General features: G+C 54.9%; 1 protein-coding gene and 1 non-coding gene across 3 annotated transcripts in view; one reads left to right on the forward strand and one right to left on the reverse strand.

Annotated features, from left to right (window-relative positions):
* Nucleotides 1-1,180: 1,180 nt before the first annotated feature.
* Nucleotides 1,181-16,823, reverse strand: part of SLC7A5 (solute carrier family 7 member 5) — a 60,961-nt gene continuing 45,318 nt past the window's right edge. For both annotated transcript variants that reach the window (XM_060000709.1, XM_060000712.1), the window contains exon 10: nt 1,181-2,239. In XM_060000709.1, the coding sequence (XP_059856692.1) occupies nt 2,019-2,239 (221 nt within the window). In that variant the 3' untranslated portion in view covers nt 1,181-2,018. The remainder of the gene's footprint in view (nt 2,240-16,823) is intronic.
* On the forward strand, nt 2,079-2,242 carry LOC132417387 (U1 spliceosomal RNA). Its single transcript, XR_009517825.1, has one exon. It is a non-coding gene; the product is annotated as a U1 spliceosomal RNA (small nuclear RNA).

Here is a 16,823-nt window from a genome sequence, read left to right on the forward strand (position 1 = left end):
AGGGAAGCCCCCTTTTCTTTTATTTTTAATTCTTTTCTGGAGTCTGTCATTTCTGAGTTTTAAAAATCGACTTATAATGGTGTTTTTCTCATATTTTGTATCATTGTCCTAAATATTTTTAGCTTATTTTGAAACAGCATGTTTCAGTTTTTATCTTTTTTCAGCACCTCCTTCTAAGTCTCCTCATTCTCTGTAGGAACGTCATTCTGCTGCTTATTCTCATTTTTCCTGTAGTAACTTTGTATGGGGTTTGACCTTGATAGTTTTCTGTTGCTTTTTTTTTTTTTAATGAATTTATTTATTTATTTTTGGCTGCGTTGGGTCTTCATTGTTGCACACGGGCTTTTTCTAGTTGCGGCGAGCGGGGGCTGCTCTTCGTTGTGGTGCGCGGGCTTCTCATGGCGGTGGCTTCTCTTGTTGCGGAGCACGGGCTCTAGGCGCGTGGGCTTCAGTAGTTGTGGCTCGCGGGCTCTAGAGCGCAGGCTCAGTAGTTGTGGCCCACGGGCTTAGCTGCTCCGCAGCATGTGGGATCTTCCCGTGCCAGGGCTCGAACCGTGTCCCCTGCATTGGCAGGCGGACTCTTAACCACTGCGCCACCAGGGAAGCCCTTTCTGTTGCTTTTTATGTGAATGTAATGTTCATGAGCTTTTAGCAGGAGACCTGGTTCAAAGGCTTTTCCTATTTCATAGACACACTCCTTCTGTTGGTCTCATGTGATTTTGACACACATGGCAGCAGCTCCCCTTTCATCCCCACCGTCTCCCTCATTTGTCCCCATACTCCCTGTCCTGCTTAACTCTGATCCCAGCCCTGCGGTTTTCTCCCCACGTAGGGCTCTGTCCTGGAAGGAGGCCCAGGTTGGCCATTTTGAGAGCTCACAGGGCCTGGACCATTCCAGCCCCTTCAGATACGACCAGGTTGCCCCGCACTCACCCCACTATCCCAGCAGCCACGCCTCTGCCAGCTTCACCTGCTGATGTCAACCTGGCCTGCTGCCGCGCTGTGCAGGGCGCACTTGTGGGCGTTCGGGGGCCCTACACTCAGCATGTAACTGCCCTCTGCTCTCTCCGCACAGACCCCGCACCCCACGGTCTGGGCCTACAGAGGCTCAACCCCACGCACTGAGGCTCCAGGCTGTGTGGGAACACCTTAGCTCCTTGTTTTGCTATAGATGTTGTCCATGGAATGTTTTTTATTTTAAAGATATATTTCTTCATTCACTTAAAATGGCAATAATAATCCTATTACATGTTAACATAAAAAACATTTTTTAATAAAAAGTAACTATATCTCTGAAAACACAACATTTAGTAACAAAAGTGTCATTGTTTCATGTCCTTGCAAATGTCTTAATGTCTGGATTAATAGAAGACAGTTGACTTCTTGGGACTTCCCTGGCAGTCCAGTGATTAGGACTTTGAGCTTCCACTGCAGGGGGCACAGGTTCGATCCCTGATAGGGGAAGTAAGATCCCGGAAGCCACGTGGTACAGCCAAAAAAGAAAAAACAAACAAAAAAACCCAAATAAACAAAACCCACCCCTTTAACTAAAAGAAAAAAAGAAGACAGTTGGATTCTTACATCTGCTTGTGCATTTAATCTGTTGGGCTGTAGCATGTCACGTGGCCTCTGGGAAACTCCACCATATACTCTCGGGAATTTTTCTTTTTCTATCTGGTGTACTACCTGTTTTTAAGCGGGGCTCTTGGAATATCCAAAAACTATGTTACTACTTCAATCTTCCCAGAATCCTTCATAAGCTTGTTAATGGGGGGGAAGGGGGAAGAAATAGCTAAAGCTGTGACATCCTTTCTCACCCCATCCATTTAACACAGCCAGCGTGAAACAGCAGGAGAAGGAAATCAAAGGCATAAGCCTTGGGAAAGGAGAAAGTAAGTTCTCATTATTCAGACACAACATAACGTAGAGTTTACCAAAAGAGTTTACCAATCATCGATTAGAATTAACACTTAAATGTGGCTAGATTGCTGGATACAAGATTAACATACAAATTTCTTTTATATATATAGCAGCAACAAGCAAACAGAAAATAAAAATCTTCGAAAGTTACCATTTATGTACTTAGCTGGAAGGGGAGATACCATGATCACAAAGGCGGCTTTCCCAGGGTGAAGCTCATCCACTGCACTCCGGGCGTGATGACTTCTGCGATTTCCCCAAGTGTGGGAAACGCGACTGCATAGTTTGTGGTAGTGGAAGACTGCGTTCGTGCTTTCCCCTGGAGGAAAAAAAAAGTTACCATTTAGGGGCTTCCCTGGTGGCGCAGTGGTTGAGAGTCCACCTGCCGATACGGGGGATGCGGGTTCGTGCTCCGGTCCGGGAAGATCCCACATGCCGCGGAGAGGCTGGGCCCATGAGCCGTGGCCACTGAGCCTGCGCGTCCGGAGCCTGTGCTCCGCGACGGGAGAGGCCACAACAGTGAGAGGCCCGCGTACCGCAAAAAAAAAAAAAAAAAGTTACCGTTTATAAGAGCATCAAAAAAGGTCAAATGCCAATGAAGAAATGGAACAAAAGATGTGCAAGACCTCGACACTGAGGACCACAAAGCGTCACTGAGGGGAAATTTAAGGAGCCCTGAGGAGGTGGAGGCACAGATGTGAATAAGTGAGGGAAGACTCAACAGCAGAAAGGTGTCCATTGGTCCCAAACTGACCTATAGATTCAGTGCCACCCAACAAAAATCCCAGAGGGGGTCCTGTGCGCATGTGCGGGCCGTGCGCATGCAAACTGACCAGCTGATTCTAAATTTAAATAGAAATGCAGAGGATGGAGATGACAGAGCAGCAGGGAGAGAAAAGGGGCTTAGCTTCCAGGTGTCATCAGAAAGGAGCAGCGCGTGCAAAGTAATGTGCGGGCAAGAGCTCGGACATGTTGTAACTTCTCAGAAAACCTACACTTTCCTTTAATCCCCAAAGAGATGGCTTCGGTACATTTTATGCCGCAGGAGGTGAAAGTAAGGAGGAAACCAGGACATGGCTTGCACTTTCACTGACTGCCGAACTGCTCAGGGCCTGTGGGAGCTCGGTCTGGGCATCTCGAGACCAGCTCCTGATCTCTCACATCAACTCTGACGTCTGGCATGGCCGGCCTCCCCTGCTGCTGGCTCCTTCTGGGGTCACCTCAGTTCTTTGGCAGGGTTTTGCCCAGTTACCAGGGGCCTCCAGTTCAAAAGGCAAAGCCAAACTAGTTATTGTTTGTCAATTGCATTTTAAAAAGACTGGCAGATCTTTGGACCAAAGGGCAGTGTCAGGAGCCACTCACGCTCTTTGCTTGTGTTCTACATGGCCCGCAAGTCTGCATTCAGCAGTTTCCCTTATTCCAACCCAGGACTCCTGCCTGGGAGGCAGGAGGAACCAAAGACCAGTAGGAGAGTCAAGTGGGAGGGAAGCAGCTTCTGAAACCTGTGCAATCGGATTGGGAGAGCCATTAATCCGCTGGAATGAGAGTCCGGCATTCCGGGGTCCCTCCGGCTGTTTCATTCCTTGGGAATTAGCGCATAGGATCCTGCAGGTTTCAACAAACAAGGCCAGAAGAGGGGAGCGGGTCATGCCCTGAGCATCCGAGGCCGTGGTCCTGGGTGGCCCATGAGGCACCAGCTGATGTGCAGGGTCCCTCCGTCCATGAGATGGTCACGAGTCAGTTTCAACTGTCCATCCTGTGATACAAATGAGTCTTGACAAGGATGCAGAACTTCCCGTGTGAAATGTGTTTCACACGCCCACCCAGAGTGGTGGTGTAGGTGGGGGTCTCCTGATGGCAAACTCCTACAGCAGCCCCCGCCCCGCAGCCTCTTGGAGGCTCTGTGTGACCCTCTTGGGCTCCGTGGACCCTCTCCCGTGTAAAGCAAGCCGGGTCCTTCTCATTGGGTGTTTGCTTTTGGCCTCTTGGCCGGGCTCCTCAGGGGTCTCCAGGACCCCAGAGGGCTCCTTCCTGGGGGAGCAAATGAAAATAAACTCACATTAGGGTTTCCATTTCTATTACCTCAGAGAAGACTTTTGCTTCCCTGGCCTTCCATCTACTTGGCTGGTGGACACATCTTTTCAGCCCTAGGCAAAATCATGCAACACTGCATTCTCCGGAGGTAATCCTATAACTCGCTATAATTAACAGCCACGCGAGACTGTGTGAAGGTCCCTGGGACGGAGGGCAGGAACGGCACACGTGCTGGGACCTGGCCGTGCGCGCCTCCCGGGCGCGGCCGCCATTTGTCTCTGAGCATCGCCGCCCTCCATGCTCCCCGAGGCTCTCCCACCCGGAGGAACCAGTCACACTCTACTGCCAAGATGCAGGTGCCGTTTATCTCGTCGTTACAGAGCTCGGCCGAGCTGTGGCGCCCCGCCAATAAATATTATTCTCTGCCGCCGGGAGCCAAGGCCAAGCTCAGATTTGGGGGTGGAGGTCAAACGAGCAAGGTTCCCAGACGATGGGGGCGGAGGGGGGACAAGAGAGGAGCACAGCGTCTCCGCTCCTGGTATCACTTTGCTACAGTTGGAGGGAACCTCATTTGCTGAAGTGGCACAATGAACGCCCAGAGGCCGAGACTTGAGTCTCTACACAGGACACTGCCCCTTCTGTTCTTCCCCCGCCGAGGCCAAGAGCTCTTTGTGTGTCTGAATAACTGGCCGGGAACTGGACAATGCTCCGTGCCAAGACCGGCGATGGGCCGGCTTTAGCCCCTGCTGGAATTCCTCGTCGCTTTACAAATATTTGGTGAGTGTGGTCGGCACGCTCTGGGCACACAGAGGCCTCGGCTCTCACGGAACTCACAGCTGGTCCTCGGAGGAGGACAGACAGGAACAGGTGAACGGAGCCACAGGTAGTTTGGGACAATGATAAATGGGGGAATGAATGAAACAGGGCAGCCTGGTAGGCAGGACGGGGCCTCCTTCAGGGCAGGGGCAGGGAGGCTCCTGAGGACGGGCCCTGCTGGAGTGACTTGGGTGTCAGGGGCCGCTGTGCTGTGATGAGGGGTTGGCGGGGGGACAGGACCACCTCCCACGGGCGGTGGGCATAGAGAGGGGTTTGGATTTTGTTCTGAGCACCAAGGGGAGCTGCAGGAGGATGGTAAGCTGGGCTGTGACATGAAAGGGCCTGCCGTCTGCAGAAAGGGCACTCTGGCCACTCTGGGGTGACAGCAGGCTGGGGAGGTGGGCAGGGTGACCACGACCTGACCCCAGGAGGAACCTGTGCATGTGCGGCCTCACGTGGCAAAAGGGGCTCTGCAGCTGGGATTAAGTGAAGGACCTTGAGGTGAGACAACCCTGGGCTGTCCGAGGGTCCCAATGTCCTCCCGAGGATCTGTCTCAGGGAGACAGGAGGTCAGAGTCAGAGAAGGAGAGGTGAGGACAGAAGCAGAGGTCGGAGCGGTGCGGGGCCACAAGCCAAGGCATGCGGCTCCTCTAGAAGCTGGAAAAGGCAGAGGATCCTCCCCTGGAGCCTCCAGAGGAACCAGCCCTGCGATCCCCTGATCATAGCCAGACTGAACGCCTGAGACCCAGACTGAACGCCTGACCTTCAGAACGGTGAGCCAGTAAATGTGTGTGTGTTAAGACACGACACTGGTGGTAATTACACCAGAGGGAAACTAATACACATGGCAGGAGGCCACTGGTGTGGTCCAGATGACAAAGCTGAGTACCCAGGTGCCCAGGTTTGCTGACATGCTTGGCGTCACAGAGCACAGAGAGGAAGGAACAGCTGAGGGTCCCACGGCAGGCGGGCAGGAGGGGATGGGGTCTTGGCTGACCGGCAGCCGTTGGTCCCTGCGTTGACGGGGAAGCTCTGGGCCGGAGTCAGAGCCGTGGGGGGCGGCGAGTGGGCACGGGTGATGGTGAAGGCCCAGGAGGGTGGTCCCCCACGGCCTGTCTCTTCACCTTCACCCTTCTGCTGTCTAGCTGCCCCGAGACACCGCCGTCCATGTGCGTAAATAATCAGAAAAGATGATTCTAGTTCTTTTGGTCAAAAAGTCAGGTACTGGGACTTCCCTGGTGGCACAGTGGTTAAGAATCCGCCTGCCAACGCAGGGGACACGGGTTCGAGCCCTGGTCCGGGAAGATCCCACATGCCGCGGAGCAGCTAAGCCCGTGCGCCACAACTACTGAGCCTGCGTTCTAGAGCCCGTGAGCCACAACTACTGAGCCCGCATGCCACAACTACTGAAGCCCGTGTGCCTAGAGCCCATGCTCCACAAAAAGAGAAGCCACCGCAATGAGAAGCCCACACACCACAATGAAGAGTAGCCCCCGCTCGCCACAACTAGAGAAAGCCCGCGTGCAGCAACAAAGACCCAACACAGCCAAAAATAATAAATAAAATAAATAAAATTTTTTTTAAAAAGTCAGATACTTTCCTGGTAGCCTGATTTCACAATAAACCCAAGACAGAAACAAATGGCAAGGAAAACACAGAACGAACAAGGTCGGCATAGAGATTAAAGGGACCAGAAATATATTAGACATACATAAGATAGATAAGCAACAAGGAATTAACGTAGAGCCCAGGGAACTATGTTCAACGTCTTGTAATAACCTATGATGGAAAATAATCTGAAAAAGAATATGTATAAATCACTTTGCTGTACACCTGAAACACAATATTGTAAATCAACTATACTACAATTAATAAAAGAAAGAAAAAGGAACATATTAGAAATAGGAACCAACAGGGTGTCTGAGTGTCCTGGGGCCGCCAGAACAAATTACCACAAACTGGGGGCCTTGAAAAAACAGAAGCTGATTCTCTCCCCGTCCTGGAGGCCAGAAGCCCAAAATCAAGGTGTCATCGGGGCTGTGCTGCCTCTAAAAGGTCTAGGAGAGGGTCCGTTCTTAACCCTTCCAGCCCTGGTGGCCGACAGTCCTCGGCATCTGGGCTTATACCTACATCCCTCCAATCTCTGTCCATCTTCACAAGGCCTCCTCCTCTCTGTGTCTTCACGTGTCTTTATATAAGGTCACCAGTGATTGGATCTAGGGCCCACCCTCACTGGATTTAGTGTCCCCTGAAAGGCATGTCCATAGGCCTAAGCCCTGGCACTTGGGGATGTGACCTTATTTGCAAACAGGGTCTTTGCAGATGTGATCAAGTTACAAAATCCAATGACTGGTGTCCTTAAAGAGGCAGAAGAGGGAAGTTGGAGATGCAGAGACACTGGATTTTCCAATGGCCACGTGAGGACAGAGGCAGACATTGGAGAGACGCGGCTACAGGCCAAGGAACACGAGGAGCCCCCAGGAGCCGGAAGAGGCAGGAAAGGTGTGAAGATTAATTTTATCCGTCACCTTGACTGGGCCCAGCAGTTTGGTCAACCATTACTCTAAGTGTTTCTCTGAGGGTGTTTTGGATGGAATTAATATGTAGATTGGTGGGGGCTTCCCTGGTGGTACAGTGGTTAAGAATCCGCCTGCCAATGCAGGGGACACGGGTTCGAGCCCTGGTCCGGGAAGATCCCACATGTTGCGGAACAACTAAGCCCATGCGCCACAACTACTGAGCCTGCGCTCTAGAGCCTGCGAGCCACAGCTACTGAAGCCCGCACGCCTAGAGCCTGTGCTCCGCAACGAGAGAAGCCACCACAATGAGAAACCTGCGCACTGCCACGAAGAGTAGCCCCCGTTCACCACAACTAGAGAAAGCCCGTGCGCAGCAATGAAGATCCAACACAGCCAAAAATAAATTTAAAAAAAAATGTGGATTGGTGGACTGAGTAAGCAGATTGCCCTCCGTAATGTGGGTGGGCCTCGTCCAATCAGTTGAAGGCCTAAACAGAACAGAAAGGCTAACCCTCCACTGAGTAAGAGAGAATTCTTCCTACCTGATGGCCTTTGAACTGGGACAACAGTTTTCTCTTGCCTTTGGAACCCGAAGCATCAGTTCTTCCTGGGTCTAAAGCATGCTGGCTTTTGGACCGGGACCACATGACAGCTCTCCTGGGTGTCCAGGGTGCCGATCTTGGGGCCTGTCAGCCTCCACACTCACATGAGCAATTCCTTGGACTAAATCTCTCTGTATATGGAGCCATCCTGTTGGCTGTTTCTCTGGAGAAACCTGACCAGTACAGAAGGCTCTACTCTGGAGCATTTGGGGGGAGCTCAGACCTGCTGACACCTGGACTTCACACTTCTGGCCCCCAGGACTGTGAGACAATCCATTCCTATTGTTTTAAACCACACGGTTTATGGTAATTCGTTACAGCAGCTCTCAAAAACCCAACCCAAACCAAACTCGAAAGAGAGGCAATACTGAGCTATTTAGGGAACTTGTCCCTAGAAGCCTCACTCTTGCTCTGAAATGCACAATTACCAATGTGCACACAAGATTCTGAGGGTGGAGGACGCTTTAATTTCACAGCTTCCCCCAGAAGAAGAGCCAGACTGCTGTCCTCCCCAGCCCTGAGAGGAGATGTTACCGGGAGAGAAGCCAGGTTTACCTCTGAGGACCCGACAGGGAGGAGGATGGAGGGGGAGGGAGGGAACTTCACCGCCGAGGACTTTGGGTTTCTGTAGTGTTTGCGTTTATAACAAACTTAAAGTTAACACGAGAGGAGCTGTAACCGTGGCTTTTAGATGAACAGTTCCCCTCTCTCGGCCTCTGTCTACTCTTCTTTCTAATAGAGTGCATTCGCCTAAGAAGACCTCCCAGGCTGCCTTTCCGACTCTGTGGCTTCTGTGACCAGCGGCTGGAGGGCAGGCCAAGTTGCCACAGGAGCCCCGATTAGAGGTGCCCGGTCAGGAAACAGCCGTGGCAAGCACGGCCGCCTGCTGCAGGTCCCCTGGCAGAGAAGCCTGGAGAAGGACCTCTGCTGATTCCACGGGTGTGACTCGGGCGCTCACCGCTTAGCAGGTTGTCAGGGTGTGGACCTCCCTCCCCTAGGCTCCGCATGGCCCTGTCGGAAAGTCCCCTAGACCAGCCGTGGACCAGGGCTACCCCCATCCAAGGGGCCAGTGCCTCCACACCCCGGCACCTCGGGGCGGCCCGGGGTGCCCGCCAGGAGGGCCGAACATGTCTACGTCCTCTCGGCCGTTTCCTCCCAATCTGACAAGTTCCAGCACAACCTGGTGGGAGTGGTGGACAAGGTCACAAGCAGGGGTCCTTCCCCGGCCAGGGAACTGCTTGCTTTCTGGACCCCAGGGCTCTGGCCTCCCTGCTTCGGCCGGTGTTGGTCCTTCTTCCCAGCCTCCCTCCTTCTCCCTTGAGCCCCTCCCTGCTCCCACTGTCACAAGTTGAGTTCCGTGGGTTCCCGAGGCTCTGACCACCTCTGCCAGGAAGCCCCCTTCCCCACCGCTCTCACAGAGGCAGCTCCTAGCCCTGCCCTTCACACCTGGGAAGCTGTGAGGCTTGGTCCATCCCAGCTGATGGAACAGACGTGGAACCTAAACACAGGACAGAACTCCCCTCACATTTCAAGACCCCACCTTCCCACGCCCGCCAGGGGCCACCAGGCCCTGCACGGGACACCCTGTCCCGGCACAGCGACATCCCCCGTGATCCGGGCTGCCCCTCCAAGAACGCTCCTCTAGCTCCTCTAGCTCCTGACGAGGCTAGAGGCTTGTGAAAGGGGTGGGATTTTGCTCATTCTGAGGTCCCTTCAGGTTCTAGTATTGGGTCCTGCCTTGGGCTGCCACCCCAACGTGGCACAGGGTGGCTTTACATAGGCACACAAAGTCCGTAGGGCCTACAACTCCTCTCCTTGAATGTGGGTGCGCTCCGCGGCTGCTGGACGAGTAGAATCTGGAGGAAGTGACCTGTAAGAAGTCTGACCACCTTGAGACTGCCAGCCTCTGGAAGACCCCATGGAGAGGCCCGCCCAGCTCCCGCAAGTCCCGCCATGCCAGCCCAGGACCAAGAAGCTGGGAGAGTTCACTAGATCCAGCTGCCCCATGGTTGCAGCTGTGTGAGACCCTGAGCAGGACCCACCCCCTGAGCCCAACTGCCCAGAGCCAGGAGCCCTCATGATAAATTGTCTTAAGCCGGTAACCTTGGGGCTGCTATTAACATGGCCATAGCTGGAGCAGGTGGCTTGGCGAGAACTACAAAAGTCTTCCCCTTGGGGAGATCTGTTGTTAAAAAGATGCCCTCTGGGTGGGCACAGTCCCACAGGAGGCTTAGGTAGTGGACAGCATCTCTGTACAAAGACGCAGGTGCCGCGTCCTCTGATGAAGGAAGTCCAGGCCAGGGTGCCTTTGTGCAGTGTACAGTCTGTGCCGCTATACATGGCGGCCCTGAGCAGAAGCCGCACTACGACAGAAGGAGGGGGGAAGGGACTTGCCTGGCGGTCCAGGGGTTAAGACTACACCTTCCAATGCAGGGGGTGTGGGTTCGATCCCTGGTCGGGGAGCTGAGCTCTCACATGCCTTGTGGCCAAAAAACCAAAACATGAAACAGAAGCAATACCGTAACAACAAATTCAATAAAGACTTTAAAAACGGTCCACATGAAAAAAATAATAATCTTAAAAAAAAAAAAAAAAAGGAGGTGGGAATTGTCCGTTTCGGATGAGCGCTCCAGCACTGTCCCCATCACACCTCCACCGCGTCTGTCTCAGTCATCACGGGGCCCCTTCCTCCTCCTGGCCCATTCCGGCTGCCAGGGAGCTCAGCCGAACAGGGAGCCGGAGGAACATGCCGGCAGAGGCAGGCCCGGGTGCCAGGAGAGCGTGGAGGAGGGTACCAGGGAGGCTGTCCGCCAGGCCCTGCGGCCCACGGGCCAGGACTTGACCCGACCTCCCAGGCACAGGTCTGTAGTCACTGCTTGTCCCGGCCTCGTCCAGCCCCAGGGGAGCCCTCTTTAAGTCTGCTGCTGGGGACGGGGCACAGGAGCCCCGACCCGGAACCCAGTAGCCACCCCGCCCCGCTAATCTTTGGCTGCATCTGCTGCAAGCGGGTGTGCCTCTCCCTACCCTCTTCCCAGGTGACCCCAGCTTCCCGGAGCCACCTGGCATCGTGATGCAGCCTGCTCTGCCTGGACCTGAAAGGCTGGGTGCTGCGTCTCCCCGCTCCCCTACCCACTGCAGGCACCTCGGGGTGTCCTCGCTCCTGCCCTTGCCCGCCCCCAGGGCCCTCAGCTCCAAGGGCGGTCCCTAGGCTGCCCTCCTTGGAGGCCGCCTGTCCCGCCAGGGCCCTGCTGGTGTGGAACTGAAGAGAGAGCACCAGCTTGTAGCACTGGTGAGAAAGGCCTCATCCTCATTCCGCCTCCCCGAAAGCCCCTGAGAGATGTCGAGTAAGGGGCCTGCACCCAGAAAAGGGTCGTCCACTGTATCCCACATCTTGGGGCCTGATGGCGGGGGAGTGCGGGGCAGAAAGAGGAAACCCGGCCTCCCGTCCCTCCCTCACCGGACGCCAACATTTCACGGGGACACGTCTGGGCCCAGCGTGGCCTTGCCGGCCTCATAGGCCTGCCCAGCTGCGGCGCTGGGGGCCTGCAGCCAGCGACCCGGGCTCCCCGAGTGCCACTTCTTCCCGAGTAGCGATGGTAACAGAGGAAACAGACGCCCTCCGCACTGCGACAGGGGCTCTCCCTGGACCAAGCCCCAGTCAGGCGCCTCTGAGCACTTTTTCAACGAGGCCTCATCCTTGGGCATGTCCTCGAGAGACCAGTTTTAGCCAGAAGCCTGCTCAGTGGGTTTAGCCAGAGTCGCCCACCTTTGACTTCTGACCACTCGACCTCCTCATCCCCACGCTCCCTGCTGATGTCTGACCCCCTGGGCTGCCTTCAGCAAGAATCCTGTTGGGTCTGGGGAGCCAGAGTCTCCCTCAACCATCCCTGATGCTTCCTACTATTAATGTTTCCATCCAGCGACCCCCACCTGCTCCTCGGCCGCAATACCCCACTTGCTGACGCTGTATTCAGACTTGAGCACTCTCCGCTCCTGCAAACCCCACTGCAGGGGCCCTACACCCATCGCGACGCGACGGCCCTGGGTCGGCCTCACCATCTTTAGCACGTGTGATGAATCATGTTTTCTTCAACTCCCGTGGTTCACTCAGGTGGGACGGAAGGGAAAGAGCGCCCGGGGCCCCCAGCACCACGCCTCCCGCGGGACAGAGGCCATAGCGTGTCTTCTCCGCTTTCTAGGGAAATCTGACTTTTGAGAGGGAGATGTCCATGTTCCAGACACCCAAGCAGGTGCTGGGGGCCTCTCAGGAGACCTCCGAGAGGACCGAGAGTCTGTCTTCACATCAGGCGGCGGGGGCCAGCTTCCCCTCCTGTGGACGTCTGGCAGGAGCCGCCTCCCAGCAGCCCAGCCCCGAGGAGGGCAGCAGAGCCCAGGCAGAGGGCGGCCAGGCTCCAGAGAGGCCAGGGCCAAGCAGCTCAAGGGACAGGGTGATGTGGACGTGGCAGGCTGAGGGACGGGATGGGACATTCCACTGGGCAGAGGAGGAAAGGACAGCTCCCTGGGCTGTGCTCGGGGCCTCCAGGCTGGCACCCCCAGGACACTGGGCATTTCTGATTGCCAGTACTGGGGGGGATGGGCAGTGCCATGGCATCTAGGGGTGGAGACCGGGGTGCTGTTCGACCGCGTACGGTGCACAGGAGGCGCCCCCGTCCCCCATGCATCCAGCCCAAATGTTCGTGTGGTGGGCGTGCACCCCTGTGACAAAGGGCACAGCCCCCGAACTCCTGCCATTGCCCGGTTCTCTTCGTTCAGGCAATGGTGACACGAAGGACAGCTAACCGGCGTCAGAGGCCCCGCCCAACACACAGCTAAGCAAAGGCGCGTGCCTGCCGTGCAGAGGCAGCATCAAGGCCACCGGCCCCTCTCTCTGCAGGCACGATGCTCCCACGTCTAGAAAGCCCCACTGCGTCCAGGATCTGAGCCTCGCCCACAGTCCCCGGGGCTGCTGAAGCAGGTGTTTCTGTCCCTCTTGAGGACGTCGCCCCTCCCCACCACCCCATCTGTGACGGTGTGCCTGGGGAGTTGCACACACGGTCACTCTGACTTCCCCTCCTCCCTTCTATGCCCACAGCGTTTGTAAGGGCTCCAGGAGGACGCAGGGTCCCTCCGTGGTCCCCCTCCTGCAGAATTCCAGCCGGGCCCCTCCAACTCCCCGCCGAGCAGAGTGCCGGCAGCGCCACCCCCTCGCCTGTGCTTTCTGCGTGCGCGCGACCGCGGCAGCAGCCGGTTCACTCGCACGTCCCACGTGAACTGCCGCTCTGGGGAAGGAAGCCACGCAATCCCGGAGCCTCTTGCATCAGCCGGCAGCCAGCCTCTGCGCGAGGGGGAGGGGACGAAGAGGCCGCCGGAGGCTTAACCTGGCTCCCCGGTTCACTGATGCGAGGAGATGAACGTGTGCCTGGGGGCTTCTTTCTCAACAGAACACGCTCCACCGTCTCTGCCCAGGCCGGCCCTCGTGTAAATGGAGACCGGCTGTAACAGGGCCAGCGCTCCTTGGAGCTGCTCTGACAGGTGCCCGCCCTTGCCTGTCTCCGAATCACTGCTCCACACTGAAGGGCAGGGCTGCAGAGCCAAGCGTGGGATCTGCATGTTGGTCTGATGCAGCGAGGTTCTGGAGGGAGTCACGATGATCGAGCACGGATATGCAAACCAGGACCCGCGCACCCCGCAGGACGGCAAAGAGGCTTCACCTGGGCCAGCTCTAATCAACTGGTCCTGTCTCAATCCCTGAATGGCATCTGCGGGGTGCCTGGCAGTGCCTGGAGATATTTTTGGTTGTCACAGCAGGGGGTGCGGGGCGCAGGAGCTCCTGGCATCTAGTGGGGCCGGGTCAGGGATGCTGCTCAGCTCCTACAGTGAATGCATAGGTCACCCTCCTCCCCGCTCCAGCCACAGAGTGATTCAGCCCCAAATGTCGATAGCCAAGACTGGTAAACCCTGGCTCCGAGAGAAAGAGAGCTGTAATCCACTGCTTATGTCTGTCACTGGCACAGAAAAGGGAGGTGGTGATGCTCACACAGTTTAGTCTCCATCCCAGTCTCACCTGGTAAATGATCCTGGGTGAGAGCAATCAATACATTCCACCTTTCCCCGTTTCTATCTGGGGCCTTTACACCTATGGCCCCTTTGCACCGCCAGCTGCAGGCAGGCCCCAGGGAGGAGAGGTGTTTGGACCAGGGCACATGTCACCCTATTCCAGGGGTCCTGTGATGTGGTGGCCTTATGTGGGTTACTGCGTTCTCAGGGATGGTTTTTATATGGTCCAGGAGTTGAAATCTCACATGTCTCCGGGGCCAGACCCGGAAGAGAAATGAGTTGAGTGGGCAGGTAGAGGTGATGGTTAGATACCAGGGCAGCTGCTGTGTGCTCCAGCCACTTCAGTCCCTGGGGACAGACAGCCTGACATTGCTAGATCCTTGGGGTTTTTTTTTTGTTTTGAGACCAAAAAAAAAATAGAAATTTGGTCATTTTTTAAAGTGAAGTTTCCCGATCTTTGAATATTAATGCATATTATTTGAAAATAGTGTGTGTGGGGGGGGGAAAGGAGTCTGTGGGTCCCCATCAGCTGCCCCCGTGCTGGTCAGGCAGGTCCCAGCGCCCTAAGTGCCCGTGACTGCACCTGCTCAAATGATAGCAGTCCCCACGTGGTCCAGGCCAACAGGCTGTGATGGACTGTATCACCACCTGCTGGAGGATGCTCACTCCAGGGCCTGGGGCTGAGAGCACGGTGTGCATGTGAGGAGAGGGTGGGAGACGGTGAGACCCAGGGGCTAGTCCATGGTTGGGCTTGTGGATCCTGGCCCCAGACCAGCGCCTCCCAACTGGATCCCCACAGCACCCTCCAGGGACCCCTTATCCTAAGGACCTCTGGGCTGCACCCAAGATCTGCTGAGCCAGAATCTGTTTTTCAAGGCTTTTTAGTCATGTTCGGTATCTTGGTGTGGAGTTGGGTTACTCAGTGTACATGTTTGTCCCAACTCATCCCGTGATGCACTGCAGACGGTGTACTTTGTGATGTGTAATTTTACAGAAGGAAGAAGGGGGCTTCCACGGTGGCACAGTGGTTATGAGTCCGCCTGCCGATGCAGGGGACATGGGTTCGTGCCCCGGTCCAGGAAGATCCCACATGCCGTGGAGTGGCTGGGCCCGTGAGCCATGGCCGCTGGGCCTGCGCGTCTGGAGCCTGTGCTCCACAACGGGAGAGGCCACAACAGTGAGAAGCCCGCGTACCGCAAAAAAAAAAAAAAAAAAGGAAGAAGGAAGAGGGAATTCCCTGGTGGTCCAGTGGTTAGGACTCTGCGCTTTCACTACCAAGGGTGAGGGTTCAGCAAGCCCCACGGGGCGGCCAAAAAATAAATAAATAAAAAGAAGGAACAGAAGGAAGAGAAGAGGGAGTGTCGAGGAAGAAGAAACGTTCCTCTACCCTGTGAAAACGAGCAGGGCCCCGTGGGGCCCTCTGGGTACAAAAGCCCCTCTGTGTCCCCCGTTTCTTATTTGTAAAAAAGGCTTTAGTCTCCTGGGCCTTCCCTGAGTTCCAGAGAGCGGACTCAAACAGTTACTAATTAGGGAAGTGGGGGGACACAGGAACAAAGGAAAAGCCGTTAAGCAAGAAAAGGAATGAGAGCTTAAACAATAAACAGAACCTAGCTCCTCCTCAAGGGATGTACATAATAATAGGACGCATATCTTCAAGTCCTGCAGAAACTAAGAACCCCGCCCAGGTGGAGGATGGTGACTACATGCTGAGACCCCCAGCCCTGTTGGAACCAGAAGGCCGATGACTGAGATTCCTGGGACACCACCCTGTTACCTCACCACCAACCCATCAGAGGCGAGTCCACAAGATGCAACCCTCACCCCAAATGTTGCCTTTAAATACCCTTTCCTGAAGGCCATCAGGGGTTTGGGTCTGATGAGCACGAGCTGCCCGTACTCCTTGCTTCATACTCTGCAAATAAACACTGTACTTTCCACCTGAAACTAACACAATACGGTAAATCAACTATATTTCAATAAAAATTATGAAAAATCAATCAATAAATAAACACTACACTTTCCTTCACCACAACCTGGTGTCAGCAGATTGGCTTTGCGGTACAGCGGGTGAGGGGACCCAATTTCAGTTCGGTAACACCTTCTAGGTTCTTCTGGCTGGTCTAAGAAGTAAACTGACATGAGACAGATTAAGAGGAAAAAAATCAGACAGAATTTCATAACATCACCCAGAAAAACTGCGTAACTTGCCAAAATGGCTGAAGCCCTCACCTTAAACACCACCTTCAGGTAAAGACAAATGAGGATGTTGGGGTCGTGGTTTGGGACCTCAAAGGGGAGAGAGGGAATTCACATGGAGATGGAAAAGCATGTGTCTGGTAAACAAATGTTTGCTGAGCCTGCAGAGACAACGGGACACACAGTCGACTGTAGTCTGAGTTTCCTCACCACACCTGGCCTCATTCCTTGTGGAAATCTCTGGTGACCATGCTATTCCTGAAACAGGCCCTCTGTCTAAATTCTAATTCATAAGCTAAGACAGAAGATCAATGCCTCTTCCTGAGTCTTTTGGGCCTTATTGTTCTCAGCTGGGAATAATTCGCAGGCCAGAGACATTTGGGATGGCAAATTTTGTTCCCCTAGGAGAGAGAGCAGGAGAGAGAGGAAGGGGGGGGAGGGGGGCAGAGAGGGGGAGAGGGGGGGGGAGAGAGAGAGAGAGAGAGAAAGAGAGAGAGAGAGAGAGGGAGGGAGGGAGGGAGGGAAGGAGAGAGAGAGAGAGGGAGAGAGAGAGAGAGAGGGAGAACCGTAATGCAACATTTGAACACAAGTGGGCTGGTCTCCCACCTCCTGGTCCAATAGGACTGATTTCCTGGGGTTTCCCAGACCCCGGTCATCCCACAACTCAACCAACCATCTC

Source organism: Delphinus delphis, chromosome 20 (genome assembly GCF_949987515.2).
Source record: "Delphinus delphis chromosome 20, mDelDel1.2, whole genome shotgun sequence".
In the NCBI taxonomy this organism is placed as follows: Eukaryota; Metazoa; Chordata; class Mammalia; order Artiodactyla; family Delphinidae; genus Delphinus; species Delphinus delphis.